The 20038-nt window shown below is 25.1% G+C and overlaps 3 protein-coding genes and 1 long non-coding RNA gene across 7 annotated transcripts; 2 read left to right on the forward strand and 2 right to left on the reverse strand.

Moving 5' to 3' along the window:
• Positions 1 to 181: 181 nt before the first annotated feature.
• LOC114128363 (ubiquitin-conjugating enzyme E2 J1-like) lies at positions 182 to 2656 on the forward strand. The gene is made up of 5 exons (XM_027992867.2): positions 182 to 432; positions 1480 to 1685; positions 1744 to 1934; positions 2012 to 2126; positions 2216 to 2656. The coding sequence occupies exons 1-5, from the start codon at positions 402 to 404 to the stop codon at positions 2420 to 2422; spliced, it is 750 nt and encodes a 249-aa protein (XP_027848668.1). The 5' UTR covers positions 182 to 401; the 3' UTR covers positions 2423 to 2656.
• Positions 2492 to 6971, reverse strand: LOC114128362 (NFU1 iron-sulfur cluster scaffold homolog, mitochondrial-like). Of its 2 annotated transcripts, XM_027992864.2 has the most exons (7): positions 6803 to 6971; positions 6630 to 6703; positions 5607 to 5748; positions 5277 to 5526; positions 5099 to 5202; positions 3285 to 3401; positions 2492 to 2764 (listed from the first exon to the last, which is right to left on the reverse strand). In XM_027992864.2, exons 2-7 carry the CDS (start codon positions 6674 to 6676, stop codon positions 2660 to 2662), a joined length of 765 nt encoding a protein of 254 aa, XP_027848665.1. In that variant the 5' UTR covers positions 6677 to 6703; positions 6803 to 6971; the 3' UTR covers positions 2492 to 2659. The 2 variants fall into 2 exon arrangements, with proteins under 2 accessions (XP_027848665.1, XP_027848667.2); XM_027992866.2 differs by lacking the exons at positions 6630 to 6703; positions 6803 to 6971 and adding an exon at positions 5901 to 6109.
• Positions 6972 to 8850: 1879 nt separating this feature from the next.
• Positions 8851 to 9786, forward strand: LOC126550864 (uncharacterized). Its single transcript, XR_007604912.1, has 4 exons — positions 8851 to 9000; positions 9187 to 9272; positions 9436 to 9472; positions 9654 to 9786. It is a non-coding gene; the product is annotated as an uncharacterized LOC126550864 (long non-coding RNA).
• A 1745-nt stretch (positions 9787 to 11531) lies between these two features.
• On the reverse strand, positions 11532 to 17318 carry LOC114128348 (phosphatidylinositol 3,4,5-trisphosphate 3-phosphatase and dual-specificity protein phosphatase PTEN). Of its 3 annotated transcripts, none has more exons than XM_027992845.2 (10): positions 17081 to 17318; positions 16792 to 16986; positions 15820 to 15952; positions 15583 to 15757; positions 15401 to 15508; positions 14794 to 14938; positions 14533 to 14717; positions 13749 to 13912; positions 13315 to 13553; positions 11532 to 12986 (listed from the first exon to the last, which is right to left on the reverse strand). In XM_027992845.2, exons 2-10 carry the CDS (start codon positions 16940 to 16942, stop codon positions 12976 to 12978), a joined length of 1311 nt encoding a protein of 436 aa, XP_027848646.1. In that variant the 5' UTR covers positions 16943 to 16986; positions 17081 to 17318; the 3' UTR covers positions 11532 to 12975. The 3 variants fall into 3 exon arrangements, with proteins under 3 accessions (XP_027848646.1, XP_027848645.1, XP_027848644.1); XM_027992844.2 differs by having other exon boundaries at positions 11532 to 12857; positions 17081 to 17317; XM_027992843.2 differs by having other exon boundaries at positions 11532 to 12936; positions 17081 to 17316.
• Positions 17319 to 20038: the final 2720 nt, after the last annotated feature.

The raw sequence follows: 20038 nt of genomic DNA on the forward strand, positions 1-20038 counted from the left end.
AATCGTGTCGATTACTCTACTACAATGTTATCAGTGAAATAAAAAATTATATTTACCAATTCCTTATCGTTTTTAGCTAAATTCAGGGGAAGAACTGATCTTATCACATCAAACATATGAGGTAGTCATATTTATTTGTATACTCATACTATATCACTTATCTATGAAATATCAAATAATGGAATAAAATGTTGTTTAATAAAACAAACACAGATACTCATTATGATAAATTAGTATTATTATTTTGTCATGCCTAATATTTAATATTTGGAAATAACACGTAACTAATATTTTGTGCGTAATTCTTAAATACTTCTTAATTGCATTATATCAAGCTACTATAAGTGAAGTAATCAATTATCTGTGACGAAACATACCTACCTATTTGATTATTTTTTAACATGCAGTCTCAATACAACAGTAAAAGTACAGGTAAGCAAGTAACTTATTTAAAATAGCAAATAATAACTAAAAAATAAACAATACTCATCGTTTCCATCCTTATAATGTTTTCATTAAATTTTTATTTCTCAAAAATTTTATGTAATTGAACATTTAAAACATTAATACAATAATATCTAATCTTCATTTTGGGAAAATAATCGATTACATATTATTAAACCTATTTGTTGACCAAATAACTTAAATTTATTTTTGAAAATACACTTTCAAAAATACAGTTGTTACTAATTTGATGTCTGAAACATTCTTTTTATTATAAAAATCACAATTATTTCATATAGTACCTGTAATCTACGCTTTTGACTTCTGAGTGTAGTTATATCATGCAGGTTACCTTTTTTTGTTAAGTTTAATCTGTAACTAACATTTGAAAAGTGTATGCCACACCCTCAATCTAATATTAAGCTATCTATACTTAGCTATACTTTTTTATATTGTCATAATTTAGTAACAAAAACAACCCTACTTAAAATTTATTGAAATAAGGGTATGTGATGCTCAAAAAAGGAACAATTCTATATTAGATGGTTAGTGGGTTTTATGGTATCCAGTCATAGGCCCAATTTGGTTTAAATTTATGGGGCTGCTAGATTTAAGTTGACCAAAGTAACCCGTGAGTAACTTTTGCCACTACTGCATAAAAATTTGATGTTGTTATTAAAAATTTGGGGGGTGCTAAGCATCTTCAAGGACCCCTTCAAACTGCACCTATAGGTATCCTATTAGTCTAACACCAACTATTTAATATTTTTTTCAGCAAATTGTTTTGCTGCGTTTGAGATACCTATTGTTTATTTTTATATACCTTTCTATATTCGATAGTAGGCAGATAAGCAGATGGTCTGTGTATCGTACTTCCTAATATCCAAGCTAACTACATTTACATTTTTGATCATCAATCAAGTTTTTTATATTTACCATATAACAACTCTATTAAATACACAATTGTTATTTTTATAAAAGATTATTATTAACATTTATCAATACTTGAAGTTTTTTAATTTATTTATATTTTAGCTGTGAAACGTCTGATGAGAGAAGCAAAAGAGTTATCGGAACCAACAGATGAATATAGTGCACATCCATTAGAAGATAATTTATTTGAATGGCACTTTACCATACGTGGTCCACAGGCATCAGAGTATGATGGTGGTATTTATCATGGTCGTATATTACTACCAACTGAATATCCAATGAAGCCACCTAACATAATATTATTAACTGTGCGTAATAAATAATTTAATCTAACCATAATTTCATATAACATTATTAATTATATAGCCTAATGGTCGCTGGGAAACAAACAAAAAAATCTGCTTAAGCATTTCCAGCCATCATCCAGAAACTTGGCAACCGTCTTGGTCGATAAGAACAGCTCTATTGGCATTGATTGCATTTATGCCAACTAATGGTCGAGGTTCATTGGGAGCTCTTGAATATACGCCCGAAGAAAGATCAAGTCTTGCTAAAAAGTAATTAATTGTATTTAAAAAAAAAAAACTAACATAAAATAAAATACTTATTATTATTCAAATTATTTTTAAATTAGGTCTCATACTTGGGCTTGTGACAGTTGTGGTCAAATATCTGATTTATTAGCTAATAATAAAGCAAAACCAATGACAAAAGAAGAAAGTGAACTGATCAATAGTGTTACATTTAAAGTAATTAAAAAAACAATTTTATTTTGAAATAATGAAGGTTAGGTATTATGTATAAATCACAATATTATATTGTGTTTACTAATCCCTAGGGAGAAGATTCAGAAAAAGTGACCAAACCTTCTGACCAACAAAAGCAGGAAGTGCAATCAAATGCAATCAATGAAGAACCAGTCATCAATAATATAACACCCAACTTTTTTAAGGATGCATTATGCTCAGATATCGGAATGTACCTTATATATTTAATTATTGCACTCATTAGTATATTAGTAGCAAGACGTTTCTATAGTGCTTAATTTTATTCTCTTAAACATTTATTACTACAACAACTATTATTACTATTACTAAATTATTTAAACACAACATTTTACCAAAAATATATATAATATAATACAAACATTTTATTAATTAGTTATAAATATATTAGACCACTCTGCACTTTAGATATTTTGATAAATGTAGTTTTTATAGATTAAGATTGTAGAAAACTATAAAAATGTTTATTAATAAATATCTAAGATTTAACTTGATTATTATTCTTTTTTTTCCTCATTTTCTTGCAACTTCTTTTCAAATTTTTCAAACTCAACTTTTGTTCGTATTTCAATTTCGTCTTCAACTTGTTCAACAGCTATCACCTTCAACACAATAAATATATTGTACATTGTTATTATTCATTATAATATTTTTATTTCATCAACTAAATATTGTTATAAATTGTATGTTGGATATTACTAAAAGAAAAGGAAACTATTAGTATCAATAAAAAAATAAAGTAGGTAAGTATCCTTAAAAAGATATGAAAATACATATTTAGAGTTTTAGGAGGGTTTCCATTTATATGATTGATTTTTTGGATTACTTTAATATTTGTAAGTGCTTATACTTAAATTATTAGGTGGTTATTTTGATGATTTTTGTTTGTTTAATATTAAATGTTATAAATAAAAAATTGATACATATTTATATCATAATAATATTCTATGCTATAAATCTCATTACATTTTGACTAAAATTGACTAGAAAAAAAAATTACAACTGTTATAACAGAAATTTTATAATATAATATTTACTAATTGTCTTAAAATGGTACAAAATAGTAGCCAATAGGTTTTAAATTTATGAATCATAATAAATTCATTGTTTTAGTTAAATTACCTCAGGTATATAAAATTGAAGCATGTTTTGAACTCCGCTTTTCAGGGTAACTATTGAACTTGGACAGCTAGTACAAGACCCTTGTAATTTCAACTTGACAATTCCTGCATCATATCCCTAAAAACATACCAAAAAAATTACATAAATTTATCAAAATGTATCTATGTTACATTTGATTATGTAATGATGTTAATTTATAAAATATGGATCATAAAAAGTAATTAAAAAATAACATATTATAGTTATTATAATTACAATAAATCATTCATATTTATTATTTTTTATAATAATATATGCATTGATGTATCATGTGTTTCACACAATATAACAGAGTTCATTGGATGATCTGAAGTAGAAAAGTAGATATACTAAAATCTCTATCCCGATGAGTGTAGTGTTTACATATTAAAGAAAATATAGTTTAAAGTTTACAAGATATGACCCGATTATTTTGAAATCTAAAATTTTAAATGCAATGAGTTTTGTCTAATAAAATCACTGGTTTATAGCACAATCGTTTATTGGAATCAAAAATGAAAATCTCCAACCAAATTATAATGTTATTAATATTAAATTAATTTTTTATTAGAATTATTAAGTAGTGGATAATTGAATCATTTTTATGAGCATAATAATCAATTGTATGGTGTTTAAAATTAAATTGAGTATAGTTGTTATATTATAGTACTATATATAATGTACATACATTATTATGTATGTTAATAATTAAAAAATATATGTATATTAATTGAACATAGATTTTAATTTCAGGCTAATATAAAAATGAAATTAGTACATTCTCAAGTACAATTGAAAATAGATAGTTTCTTTACCTTATTTTAATTTAATTTTAAACATATCTATAAATATAGAATCATTAAAATAAGTTTTATGGAATCAATAGATAAAATCAAAATGACCTGAACTAATGTGATCATATTAAATGAAACTCACTTTATTATAAACAATACCCTCTGTGATTATTTAAGTATAAATGACAAAGAAGAAACTTAGTTTTTATTTAACTTAGCAAAACATTGGATTTTTTTAAATTGTTTTTTCTTATAAATATTATCATTTATTTTATTTTTATTTCAAATAATAATTATGTGATTTATATTGGTACATTATTTTAATTAATATTTCTTGTTTTTTTTTCAAGTATTTATGAGCAAGCATACTATGTAATTTTAAGTATTATAAGTCTATAACTAAAAGAGTTGGAAAGTCAGAACTGCTTAAGTGTGGGTCACTGTAATCAATAACATGACAATGTGAATACATTAAATTTAAATTCAATGAGTGGCTATTGAATACAAAAAACGATAATGAGCGAAGATTTTTTTATTATAAAAATTTCAAAAATGTTCAAGATTTAGACACATTTTGTAAAAAGTGGAATTTTCAAAATTACCAATTTAAAATGTCTATAAAAAGCTCAATTAAAATATTTTGATTATTATTTAGTAATATTTGTAGCATTATACTATTTGTAGAAAATACTGACATAAATGTTTGGTAAAAATTGTCCAGTGTAGAACAAAATTGATTTTGTTCAAAACTATTTTGGAGAAAATTGCTTATTTTTTGTTTTTATATTTTACCTAATTATTATTAAAATACAGAGAATATTTTATTTTAATTTCGATACAGTATAAACTAAATTTTATTTTCCATCAAAATCCACACTGAAAGTTGATGATTGAAACATTTTATGGTGTATACAATCACATACAGCCACAAAAATAAACACTGTTATAAAATCAGTATATACATAGCTCTGCATTAATATTCTTAATAAAGAAAAGTTTTACTATAAAAAGAATATCACCACCATCTTCTTGTACAGTAGGTCTAATTCTGCTATCAAGTAATTCTTTAATCATCATCACAGTTTCATTATCATCTTCATGAATTTCTTAAAAAATTGTTTATATAAAATTAATAAGGATATTAATAAAGTATACATATTTAAATCATAAATTAACTCACGAGTATCACTAGTTGGTTTGACATCGGTTAATATAGGTAAGCCACTAGCAAAAAAATCCATAATGGTAGCATATATTTCAGGTTTAAGAACCATCCATTCACTATCATCATCTGCTTTTGTTATAGTAATATAATCTGAACCAAAAAAGACACTTTTTACCCCTTCAACACGAAACAAGATTTTAGCTAAAGGACTGCAGTATGCTGTTGTAGCATTAGGAAAATCCATTGTATGACCTTTTTCTAACACCTGTGTTAACAAAAACATTTTATTTTATACTATATAACAGATTATATTGATAACAGGAAACAGATACGCTCACGGCTCACCTGAACACCAGGTAAAAACTTTATGCTATTTGGATTAGGAGTATCTTGAGTTTGTATAAACATACCACGAGTTGGTATAAAAAAAGGTTGCTGTTTTATTTTAGGAAACAAATTAGAACTAGTAGCAATTGATTTTTGAGCACTGAAATAAAAAAATAAATATCATTAACATACAAAGATAAGTTCAGTAATAATGTATATTAAATAATATAGCAATACAAATAGTATAAAACCACAAGTAAAGAAGTAAACTTAAATACTATAGTAATAACTTATTATGATTTTGATACGTACCTAACCTTCTTTCCTTCTAGTTCAAAGTTCATTTATCGATATGTTCATTTAATTATTTGTATAACATAAGATGTTGTTTAAAAAAGGTATATTTATAAAGAAAAAATCAATTTTAGTAATTTTAATGAACTAGGAGGATTTTGGTCTCATGAAATCTGAATTATTAAGACTACTATAAACATAAAATGTTAGGTATCAAAAGCATAATGCAAAAAAGTCTCACTTTTCAATAATATGTCTAAAGTTTACTTACTACCTTATTAGAAAACTCGTAGATTAAAGCAAGAGAACTATTTATAAAATTAAAATGTTGAAAAATCATTTTAATTAATGAATTAGTACATATTAGGTTTATTGTATTTTTATAAAATTGGTTGGCAATAATTCTTGAGTATGACCAAAAATGTATTAAAATATATTTAATAGTGGAAAATTATGTAGTAAGATAATTAAAAACATTGTTACTAATATAGGAAATAGTTATTTATTGAACTTTTCATGCATTCTATTTTTAAATTAAAAAATTTGTATTAATTAGATACCTATAATCTTTAAGTTATTGGTTTAATAACATTATATTTTACTTAGCTATTAGGGTAAAGCCAAAATAATCCTGTTTTTAAAATATAGGTAATGCTGGTATATTAAAATTATAATTATTAAAAACTTATAAAATATAATTAATATTCATTACTTTTCTTTAAAAAATTAATATGTATTGTTACTTACTTTAGCAACATCGGCACTACCTTAGTTAAATGCATAAATCGCCTCATTTTCTTAAATGCTTAGATTTTTAATAACTATGATCAAAATAAATATGAATTGATGTATCTGAGTTAGTTATCAAAAATATAAAAAAAGGAATATTCTTCAGAACAAATTTTTTTTTTTTCAATTACCTATATAAATAGAAGAATAAAGGACGTGATGAATGTTTTACAAGATTGGTAAAATCAGCAGTGTAATATAACGACCAACTTTTGTACTTGCATCTAAATAATATAGGTATATTAATTATTCGTTATAAACTCATAAAAAAATCAGAATATTCTTTATTTTTTTCATATAGATAATAATTTATCAAGATTAGTGATAACACAGAATAATAATTGATAACATTTCATCAAACTCCAAGAATCATGATTGTAAATTATTGACGTGATAATATAGTTATAGTATAATATACCTATATAAGCTTTATAACACTACTGTTATAATAATATAATGCTAAAGAATTAAGAATTCAGATACCCAACGGTCTAAGACATCCCTTACTCCTTAGCCATTACACAAACTTCAACACTTTTAATATTATTAATTATTATAGTATAAAAATAAAAGAAATAGTAGGTACATTAGAAAATTCTTTTGGTTTGGCTAGGGCCACGGAAAAGTAAGAAAATATTCTATTTTCTCTGTGTAGGATAGTGGGTACAGACGGCGACGTTCGTGTTTATAATGCGTAGGTATGCCAACAACACAACTCACAAATACTCTAGTCCAAGTTAGTGTAATCTATTTTTTTTTTTAATTGTGAAAAATTCAAATGTTTTTGTTTTTGAATTCTTGACTAAAATTTAATCACAGAATAAATTTTATTTTATTTTTATTTATTCTGTGTTTTAAATTTAAATTATAAGTTATAACTGTTATAAGTGCATATAATACATAATATAATATATTGTATAATATATTGTAATTTGTATATAATATATGTGTATATATATACAATTGTATTAATATTATATAATATAAGCACGTATTCGTGATCATACTCTTAAAACATTAATTATACATTATATTATATTCTTTATAAAACATTAAAATTAAAAAAAAACTTCATAGTTCTTAACCGTTATATTTTATGGTACCTATAATAATGATATATAGTAAATATGAAAAATAATAATAATACCTATATAATATAGTGGGGAGCATCGATGCGACGATGCATAGTAAATTAAAACAATTTTAATAATTTTCCTTGGTGAGAGACATGACAAAATAAATTTATATCATCATGAAGGAAGGCATATAATGAACTAAGATAATGTAGTATTAGTAAGCTTATAACATTATAATAGTAATTTTTGTGGGAATAAGGAGAATTAAATCTCCCTTGAGATTGACAGATCTTGTGAGAACCGACATAATACATTAATCCCCACCACTTTTGTCATACGAAATTGAATGAACCTAGATCACTGAAGGTATAATATAAAAATGCCTATAAAATAAGATAGTACAGTTTATTTAATATTTATTATAATTTATAACTATACCTATTGGCATATAGTCAATGATGTAGACTGCCGACATTATGGTCGATAGAATTACAAATTAATCACTTGAGATAGACATCGTTGGTCCATCTTGATGGGAAGCAAAAGCTTGCTCAATTTACGGTTTCAGGGGGCTCTTAAAGAGAGAATAAGGCGCAATTAGGTGGGGCTTGGGGGTCTTATTCCCCCCCAAAATATTTGGCAAGCCCCCTCAAATATTATGATATTTTGATAATTAGATATTTATTTATTCACCAATAACAAAAGATTACAGCAATATTAAAAATTATTATCAGAACAATTATCAATGTTGCACATTCCATAAACAAAATATACACGCATTGCATTTGTTCTAGCCCCTCAAAAAATTGACCCTAGTTGCGCCTATGAATTACAAGAGATTAATTCGGACCAGTTTTCAAATTCACTATTAAAACCTGCCCATATATTGACTAGGTACCTATATAGCAGCCAGCGAGAAGAGACTCACGAGCCACCAAATCTATTAATAAATATGGAAGAGCCAAAATGTAAAAAAAAAAAAAAAGGTGTCATTATATTATATAATACATAAATTCATATTCAAAAAAAATGTATTTGTAAAAATGTTACGATAAGATGCGAGCCACAAAACTCTATGTGACGAACCGCGGTCTGGCTGTATAGTTTTACTATTTTAGCTATTGAGTAACAATATTAAAATTGTATCGGTTATTTGTTTTATGGGATAAAAAATTATTCTGCAGTAAGGAACTAAGGTTTACTTTAACAGTTTACATAAGCCTATTATGGTGAATATTTATTATTTATAATAGGTATAGTAAAATAAATGCATCAAGCATTAATAACATTATAAAATATATATTTTAAAAATAGTTATACTCTAAATGATTAAATCGATTGAATTTATAGATACAGAACTGAAAATATTTATTAAAAAAAAATCGAAAGTGTACACTGTACATAAAGTTGTAAATAAAACATTATTCAATATTTTCCAGACGCGGTAGCCCTAGAGAAAGTCCAGGGACTGCCCCTGCTGCCCCCGAGCACACGCCGATGACGGGAAACTAGTGACTACAATTACGTAAGTATCTATTACTAAAATCATAGTTATAGAGTTCAGAATATTAAACTATAATGTAAAATCTAATCATTATACGTAATTGACAATTTTCGTAATTAGTGTTGAAGATTGTTTGTCGTTTCTTATTTACAAGTTATTATACCAAGGTCAAATTATATTCTAGGTCAGTAGTTCCCAAATTGTGAGGTGCGAGCTGCATGGTAAATAATATTTTTAAATCAACAATATTTCGTATATAATTATATTATAAGATTATACTTAGTTCGGAAAGTTACTACATCCAGCTAGCGTTTGATCACATCGTTCGCATAAAGATTAAATATTAATATTGATTTGTTATTTATTCATTCATAAGACGCAATTCATTTTTTTTATTTTTAGGATGGCGTAAACTAAAAGTTTGGGAACCGCTGTTCTAAGTTTAACTAATTTTAATACATTTAATGATTTTTTTTGTGTTAGTATTACAAATAACAATTGTCATCTTTTTTTTTCTCTTTTTGTGATGAATCCCTTTGTCTTATGACTTACCTACACCTTTACAGGAGCATATGGAGTGTATCTTGTACCCCATTTTTCCTTGATTCATGATTATTTTTCATGTCATTCATACTTTATAGTTTATAGACTATAGTCTATTTTGTTTATCTATCTCTTATGGATTATTTAGAATTTTTCACTTTTTCTAGTAAATTTAATTTCATAACAACTTTCACTATGCCGAAATCGTTCAAATCACCTGCTATATGTAACAAAACGTTTAAGAACACTCATAACTTATGTCTTATATTATATTATTTAGTATTATCAATTATAATATTCTTCCTAATTTTGTCTAAAAATTAGAATTATCTCTGGCTATGATTAAGTATACCTATAATATTACAATTTAATATACCTACCTACTATAACTATAGCTTATAAGTTATATATATAATTATATGTATAACATTTTAAACAGCATATACGAAACCTAAACATAAAGAATAAAGATATTGAAATTAAAGGTACTTACATTAGTTATATTATTATATCCATGTCATGTAATAAAATAAATAACAATCAGGATCATTACTCATTGCACACAAGAGATATTTCATCGTACGAAAATAATATTATAGCACATTTTAAATTATATGTTTATAAATAGAGCTGTCAATGTGATCACGATAAAATGGCGTACGGTAAGTTAATTTGACGACTCCTTAAAAACTGCCAGATTCTACTATTTTAGACGATAAAAATATCATGCGATATTTTCTTACGATAATTAAATCATATTATGATGAAATATCGCTCGTAATGATCCTTATTCAGGAATTATGAATATGAGTATAAAATATACTTTTAATCTTTCAAAAAATATATGATATTTCTCATAGGTCAATAATTATAAAGAAGATTATTTGATTAATAAAAATTAAAATTTTGGGACACTAATTCGATTACATTTTTAACAGAAAAACCAACATGTATAAAAAATTGTAAAATAAAAATATCAAGATTCCAGAGAAGTTAACAACTCTATAGACATACAATATTCAATAAAAAAAAAAAAAAACACTATTTTAAAGTATATTTTTGATATAGTTTGTAATCCGTAGATAGTAAATTAATATAAACATTATTTTAACAAACAGAATTATTTGTGTAGTCAGTCTTCAAATGATTGTACTAACATAACTCACATTACACAATAGTATCTATTAATTTTAATTAAGGATTCTCGTTTTAAAAATTATATGTATCATATTATCTCAAATCGAATATAGTGCTATTTTCTGAATGAACTTACAAACAAACAAAATTTAATTTCTACTAATAACAATATTATTTACGGGCAAGAGAGTAATTGATAGACAATATTATAGTAGTTGCATTTTGTTTGCAGCAAAACATAATTTTAATGATTTTATCCCCTAAACACACAATGCAATAATTGTACTAAAATAATAATGAACACAATAAACTAACAGTGTTATGATTGTTATTTGTTACTAATTAAATGAAAAACAATTCTTAGTTCCGAACCGTTTCAATTATACAATTGAACAAAATATATCATAACAATACCTACCTATTAATATAAATTATTATGGACAATAATTAAATACATCTGTTTGTTTGTTAATTGGGTCTGTTAAAACTTAATATTAAAATTAGACTTGAAGTCAAATTATTATTTTATAAACGACACAAAAAAATGGGCTGAATTCATGAGTATTTATAACAAGAATGTATTGACTGAATACAGGTATGTAAACTTGGCTATGTATATTTATATTTTGAACAAAAACATTTAGAGGTGTATATTTGAGGATACAATTTAAAATTCAAATTGTACATAACATTTGCTATTTTTAATTATGATATATAAAAAAAAAAAAAAAAAATACCAGCACCAGTGTTCATCTAGAAACTCGTTAGCTCAAGGAACAGACAAAAATTTTAACCCCTTTGCCACTACCCAATAAATATATTATTCTTATAAAAAAACAGTCCATTATCTTTTATAATTGATGGACAACTATAATAATGGTTAATAGAGTTTAGTGTGATTTTTAATAGTAGTAAAATATTTTTTTTTTTTAATAACAAAATTCCAATTTTGAATAGCAAAAAAAATACAAGTCATAATCGACATAGTATCACAAACCAAAAGGAAAATATCACAATACATATTTTCAAAATGTTTACAATTCTATGTTAATAATTACTGACATAGACAAATTTGCTGTCTAAAAATATATTACCAATATACTTCCAATAAATAAGTAAAAAACAATCTGAATTTATCATTATTCATTACCATAATTATTTAAAACTAAATGTTTCGAAAAATAAAGCAAATAAAAAATGTGATATTCTTTACCTTATTAATTATATGTATATACGAAAAAAATTAAGACAATATGACAAATCATAATATAATGATTTTATAGAAATTATATGTCAAACTTTTTATGCATTAAAATATAACAACAAAATATACAATATTAAATTGTTCTTGTGTTGTACTATTATTCATTTTATAGATTAATGAGTGAAAAAAAAATTATAATAATACTGGTAAATAAATGTAAAACCATGGCAACAATCCTATTAAACATGAAATAGTAGGCTATAACTTTTACAGAATAGTTTATATTCTAATCATTAATATATAAATAAATATTATAACATAAAAAAATTAAAAAAAAAAAAAAAACATTGTTCCTAAGTCCATTTTATTTTATTCAATGGCAACATTGGAAGACTTAAAAAAAAAAGACATATAAATAAAAATTAACAGATGAACACGAAAATAAAAAATAAATTTTTAATAAAGTTATCAGAATTAAAACTTTATTTTCTTTGTACTATAAAAATAATAAAATAGGCGAGTGTATGCCTAATTATGGAGGAGTTTTTAAAATCCAGACTATAATAATTGTTATAATCTATATAAATTTTTAACTTAAAAAAAAACATTAACTTGCAGTTATTATATACATATATAGATATACATATACATATAAAAATACGTTTATGTTGTTCGTCTTCTGTTTGTGGCACTCCCAATATCTTACAGATACGTCGACTCGCCTAGAACCACCGGAAACACAATCACATTTGCATCTACGCCATCAGGTGTATTGTGCTCAAGCGACAGGTTTACGAAAGCCTAAGGGAGAGAATAAAGCGGCCTTCACCAATCATTATTCTAAAAAAATACTACACAACAATAATTAGGGATGATAGCGTTTTACTAAAACGTTCAAACAAGAATAAAAATATTAATTATATCAAATTTGATTTTTATATAAAGAAAATGTTCATTTTAAAAATTAAAGTATATACAAGGGAAAATAATAGTTACAAAACGATACACAAGTGACAGTTTGTTCATGTGTAAATTATACTAATATTTTCCACAAGCCTAATGAGACAGGTAGTTAAAGCGATAGCCTAAATGAGAAATATTTTAAAAGAATAATAAAATTATTTTTTCACTAATTCTTATTTTTTAATGTGCTAATTATGTTTTGAATAAATCACTGACCAGATTCCCATCCATCTTCTTCTTCTTCAGCTGTTGTGCAACTACTTGATTCACTTTCAGACAGTGTTTCACCAACAACTGGTTCGGAAACATCAGTACGTTCAAATAATAAACTTACATGGAAGTCCGCGCTAAAAAGTTTATTTTGTTTATCTTTATGGCCATCCAATTCCCATTTGTTCATGTTTAATGTCAACAGGCGATTATCACTTCCACCCACATGACCAACAGAGTGTGTACTATTACATAAATATTTAAAATCACCATTATATTATATTAAAAATTCTTTACATAATACTTTGAAGTACTAAATAATTCATGTTACTAGAAAGTATATGGAAATTTTTATAAAAATCATCATGAGTAAACTATATTACATATTTACTAATCATACAAATATTAAATACATACATTGGAACAATTTATAAACTTACCGCATTTGATTATTTGGAAATCTAAAGTTAGTTGAATCATCCATACCATTTGAATGAACAGTTTTATCTTGCTGGCCACAATGTTTATTTTCTCTATTACCATTTTCAGTAACAGCTGGTTCACAAACGAAAAAAGTATTAAACCAGAAATGAAATAGTTTTTCCTGAAACAAAAATTCAATGCTAAGTATAATTAATTCTTTCTAAACAAGAACAATAATAATTAAAATTGTAATTGTAAGATTTGTTTGTTTTTTTGTAATCCACTATTATTTCTGATAAATTTTTTATGATTATAAAACATAAAGTTTAAAATGCTACCCCACCTTATATATCTATAATAAAGTTATAATTTATGGTTAAGCATATAAAAAAACATTTTATACCAATATAACTCATTAAATATTTGTTTGCATAGAATTTTAAGATTTAATATTCCAATATAATTAAACATTTATTATAGATAATATTTTAGTAAATTAAAAATAAATTTACAGTATTACAGATTAAAATATAATAAAAACAAAATTAACACAGTTGTAACATTTTTGATTGTCTGTAATATGTAATAATGCTTACGTCCTTTTGACATACCGCCTATATTTTAGTGATATATGTGTGTGTACCTGCATATACCAGAAATAATAAATGAAACAAATATGAAAGATATAAAAATTAATAAATACATTTAGATAAATTTTATTTTGAGAACTTTAAATATTTTATTTTGAGTAAATAAATTTTAAAATAATATAAATAAAAACACTTAATTTTTAAATCATACCTTTTTCTTCATTTTATGTTTGTTGTAACATTCTACTTTTACATCTCCAAGGACTTGGGTCATTTGTGTTAAACGAATTGTTACATCAGAAGCATTACGCCGCATATCTTGTACATCAGATGAATATACTTTTCTGATTTTTGAACTATCTCCATTTATCCATTCTGATATTACTAAACGGATACCTAAAAATTGAAAATAAATTTAAAGTAATCTACTTACAAAATAATGTTAAAAAATAATAAAACTATATATATTTACATGTTTGCCCCGAATTAAAAATGTTAGGCACTGGATCTAATTTTATTTCCTTCACTGTCAATACCACAGGCTTGTAATTTAAATTTTTTTCAACTAATAATGCATAATAGTTGACATATCTCCTTTGACTGGGAATAGTAACACCCTAGAAAGAAAGAAAACAAGGTTTAAGTAAGTATATTTTTAAAAGTAAGTTATTTAAGTTAATTAAAATGTATGTCAAACTATTTCTAAGACACAATTTCAAGCTTTGTATCAAATAAGTTTGTAATTATAATAATATTGATAACATTTTATTTTATGTAAGTGAATAGTAATTAAAAATGTAATGCTTGATAAAAATATAAATAAGCATTTAAACCGCTTAATTTAAAATTAAATTTTAAACCAGTTTTTTTTTTCAATGTAATTAAATAAAAAATTAACTTATTTTGGGGTTCAAAATTTTTATGTATTTATTACTTAAATTAGAAATATTTAATTACATTAATATGTATAATTCTAATCATATTTCTGAAATGAAACAAATTGTGTACTCAAATATCATATTTAGAATTGTATAGAATATATTTTATAGGATTTGATTTAAAAATACAATAAATAATACCTTTTTATCAAACGTTCTCTTTTGGCCATAATAATTGAGAGCATCTTCTGCTGATACACATTGTAGACTATGTAATAGATAGCAACATATCATTACACCTGTCCGGCCCTAAAAATAATAAAAAATTGTAATTAATGAATCAATGATAAATAAATTTACTACTTAGAAAAACTAAATTTTACCTTTCCAGCTTTACAATGTACAGCAGCTACATTTCTGCTGTCTTTATCAAGCCATTGATGAACATCTTCACAAAAAGGTTTAATAACCTCAATACTAGGTGGATTATGATCTTGAAATGGGTAGGTAGCTACACGCTGGTGGAATTTCCGAGAATCATAAGATCGCTCGGAACAACTAAAAATACAAAATAGAATGATTGTTTAAAAAAATTTAATTTAAACCAAATAGATACTTACAGATTATATATTTTATAATGATTAGGATGTTTCTGATCGAGGAGTCTGCTTACATCATCTATATGATTACGGTAAACTACACCTTCTAAATTTTCTGCAGGAAATCCCATTGCAATCACATTGTGTAGAATGTCTAATTAAATCAATTAAGGAAAACTTTGTCAAACCTAGATAGAAGTAAAATTCTACTAGTTCTTAAAAATGTTGTTTATTTACAGTTTTTTTAAAAAATAGTTTTACAATTTTAGTATAATGGAATTTAACAGATATAATTAATAAAATATCTTACTTCGTAAGAAGATTACTTTGAAAAGAAATTAAAAATATATATTGACATTTAAAAAAGTAAACACGCAGTATAAAAATAAGTAACATTTTTTCCTACAAAATTGACTTTAAATTGTGTAATATATATATATTAAGTGTTTAATATTTAACATTGCATAAAATTAATAATATTTATATTTTCAATAGAAGTCTAATTTAAATAAATTGAATTGACTAATGAACATATAACATATTATAACAATGGACAGTCAAATTATTTTATAACAATATGAGTAAATTAATAGAATTTATTGAGCAAGTATTTATTTTAAAATGTTATTATGTAAAATATATAACCAAAATACAAATTTAATTAATAGGAAGTTTTATCTCTTATTTCCACAAAAGAAAATGGCATAAAATAAAATATTAATCAAATCTCCAAACACATTTATATTATGTAATTTAGTTAATATTTTCAATTAAAATATTAGGTACATTTTTGTAAAAAGCTTTATAAAAATATTATGAATATTTAAATTGTTATACTAAATGTACTAAATATTTCAATAAAACTCGTCTAATAATAAAAATATGATGCTTATAATATAATACAAGCTTTTGTTAATAGCAAAGCAATATTATAAACATAGTAGATACTTATTGTTTATAAAATAATCAATTAATTATAAATTCAAAGGATACAAGTCAAATCGAGGTTGAACCCATCTTCAGTATAACGCTTTCTTTGTTTACTGACCAGTTTTTTAATTGGATTAGTCATTTTGATGTTGGGAATGGCCATTCTGGTGCGAATTGTCGAGCTATGCACCAGACGAGTAGATTGTTCGTCCATGGCCCTGCTGTTTATGGTTAGTTATGTGCATTGTATATACTAGACTGTGAACAAACAGCAAAGTATTGGAATGTATAAACAATTGAGAAAAATTAGCGATCCATTCCACATTTTGATGTACAGTTAAAACAGCCTTACCTTATAGTCAAGTCCAGAGTAATTATGTATAGGTAGTTTATACATCAACAACACATTTTATAAGTGATCAATAAAATTAACATTATGTCTATTTGTATGATGAATTAGAGTGATAATTTATGACTGGACGCTCCAGAGATGAAAAGGGACAATGCAACAGAAGAGGGGAAAAAGAAAATGAAATGAAAAATAAAAACTTATAACATTTTTAACATTAAAAAAAAAAGAAACAAAGAACTGGAAAGCTTACACCGTAACAGTCTGATCAATTGTGAGATACATAATAATTACATACACCGCACAATGTGACCAACGGAAACCATGGAGAATAAACTGCATCATACAAACCACGACGGCACGTCGACTGTGACTGTCCAAACTCCAAACAGTCCAAACACTCCAAACTTGAAACTATAGAAAAATAATTATTTACCAGTGTAAATAGTGTAAAACCAGAAAATAATGTCTTTTGTCATCGGCCATCATCAACTACGATATTTTACAATATTTTTAAGTGTCAAGTAACTACTAGAAAAAAAAATAATCAATTATTTTCTTATTCGTGGTTTTGGTAGAGTGGGAGACATATTATACTTAGATATCCATGGTTGAAAGAACAAAACGTGAGAGTACGGCAGTACGCAATGAGCGTCAGTGACGCTGAATGCGAGACCTTACTTTTTTATAATTTGATTAAAAATAAGTATATTACTCCATACTATTATATACTCAGTAACCTGTTGTTAAATTACTTACAATACTTGAAGAGCAGCACCCACAAGGCACGGACATTTTAATAAAAACAACCTACCCATTGTAAAGCTATTCCAATGGCGAGGGTGGGGGATAAAATTATAAATGTTTATAATTTATGAATCCTTATTATAGTTTGTAGATTGTAGATATACCATATACAATATACATATAGTACTATAGTTCGTATAGTACCCACCACAGCAAATGAAGGCATATAGCACGATGTATTAATATAATAGCTTCATTTTGGAAGTTCGAAGAACAATACTAATATTATGTGTATGTCCATAGACCGATCGACGATCATAAATAACCAACATATTTATATGGCTATATGAGTATTTATTAAATTTCATCTTTAGAGTATTATCAAAGTCATAAATATCTATTATGTACATCTATAGATAATGTATTAAAACATCATAAGTCAATACAATAAAAGGTAAAATTAGATACATATTTTTTATTTTTGATATTATAATGTAGGTATCTACAACCTATCTTTGATTTTATATTCGAGAATTCATTTGACTAAAGCGAATAGCGACTGTAACAACTAACAATACCTATATTATCGTATTCTCGTCACGTCGTCACGAGGTGTCTTAATTTGAAAAAAAAAATCATCATAAAATAATATGCTTATAATATAGGTAATCCGGAGGGGGATATTTGCCCCTTCTTGATATCGAACACCGGAGCACCACCATCCACAAGTAGGATTAGATTTTTCGTCACACGTATCTATAATACACGCGTTCAATATTAATTTTATATTTTTATTTGATATGCGCTAGCTATGATTTATGAAAACACAAAATACTTACGTTAACCTATACAATATACAAATACAATATAATATACATGTATAGTAAACACTAAACACACATATATTCTAAACTTCATATTGAAATAATTTTGTCAATCGATTTTAATGTGATCGAGTTTCCGGAGTTAAGCATCTGCAGATTACTGGTGAATTGTGGACAACGTTTGTATTTTTACCGCAAAAAAGCAAAAATTGAAAAATTAAGTTATTGTAGGTATCTATTCAAAACTTTTAAATAATATTTGATTTAGGGTTTGGTCTACATTGTATAGCGATTTTCAAAATGTGTGTTTTTGTATGCTTTATTAAATGGTACTTTTAAAAAAATTTGCTCAAACTTCCCTTAGAAGTGTGTTCATAAAACTTCAAAATATTTGATTTTTCAATAAATCGTATTTTTGTAATTAAAATACCGAAAATTTATTTTTTTCAATATATCACTGGCTATGTAAAATTACAAAAAAAGCACTAAATACACCATCTAGGCGAGGTTACTCGCCGCTCGGACAATTAAGATCGAAAATATCCCTTGACTTGTTATGAAAATCTATACTTTAGGTAAGTCTTGAAATTAAAACTAAACATATAAAAGCACATAATACACCCGGCGGGGTCACTCGCTCATTCGGACAATTAAAATCAAAAATATCCCTCGACTTGTTATGTAAAACCACCTTAGGTAAGTCTATAATAATATGTGTTATACATTTTATATTACACAAAGTTATGTTATCGGTTATTCCATTACACCAACGATTTTTTACATTTAGAAAAGCATACAAAAAAATTCCAAAAATACGATTTTTTTAAAAGTCGAGTATTTTGAAGTTTTTTGAACATAACTTCTAAGAGAAGTTTAAGAGACTTTTTTTAAAAGTACCATTAAATAGAGCATACAGACACAATTTGAAAAAAAAAATTCCAAAAAATCGCTTGGGAGTAGATAAACTAGAATTATGCCCAATTTTTGAACACAAATAATTTTCTAACAATATTTTAATTTTGAACTATGAATTATTCCCTGTTTATGGTCTGATTTCACATATTATATGCATTTTAATCGACGATTTTTAGATAACTTGCCATAATAGAAAACTAATGCTTATTTAACAATTTTTTCAAACCTACTTAAATTTTACTTTGAATTGTATTTTTTATTTTTAAATATCACTAGCTATATTAAGTAATAAGTATTAGATTTATGTTGTATGGAGAAATGCACTTATACAGTATTAACTGATACGAAATAAATAAAAAATAAATCAAGAAATCAACATTTTTTTTTTATTAACAGAAGTAAAGTTGACTTCTTTTTTTTAAAAATAGAAAAATTCTTGAGCTGTGCCTGAAGTGTGATAACACTTAAATTTTCA

The sequence above is a fragment of the Aphis gossypii genome, chromosome 3 (genome assembly GCF_020184175.1).
Source record: "Aphis gossypii isolate Hap1 chromosome 3, ASM2018417v2, whole genome shotgun sequence".
Lineage (NCBI taxonomy): Eukaryota > Metazoa > Arthropoda > Insecta > Hemiptera > Aphididae > Aphis > Aphis gossypii.

Coding starts and splice junctions, on each gene's coding strand:
- LOC114128363 (XM_027992867.2), top strand. CDS start 402: ATGCAGTCTCAATACAACAGTAAAAGTACAG. Junction 433..1,479: donor ATACAACAGTAAAAGTACAG/GTAAGCAAGTAA, acceptor TTTATATTTTAG/CTGTGAAACGTCTGATGAGA. Junction 2,127..2,215: donor TCAATAGTGTTACATTTAAA/GTAATTAAAAAA, acceptor ACTAATCCCTAG/GGAGAAGATTCAGAAAAAGT.
- LOC114128362 (XM_027992864.2), bottom strand. CDS start 6,676: ATGAGGCGATTTATGCATTTAACTAAGGTAGTGCCGATGTTGCTAAA. Junction 3,402..5,098: donor GTGGTGATATTCTTTTTATA/GTAAAACTTTTC, acceptor GTATGTTTTTAG/GGATATGATGCAGGAATTGT. Junction 2,765..3,284: donor TTCAATTTTATATACCTGAG/GTAATTTAACTA, acceptor ATTGTGTTGAAG/GTGATAGCTGTTGAACAAGT.
- LOC114128348 (XM_027992843.2), bottom strand. CDS start 16,942: ATGGACGAACAATCTACTCGTCTGGTGCATAGCTCGACAATTCGCACC. Junction 14,718..14,793: donor TTTTAATTCGGGGCAAACAT/GTAAATATATAT, acceptor TTCAATTTTTAG/GTATCCGTTTAGTAATATCA. Junction 13,913..14,532: donor AACATAAAATGAAGAAAAAG/GTATGATTTAAA, acceptor TTTTTGTTTCAG/GAAAAACTATTTCATTTCTG.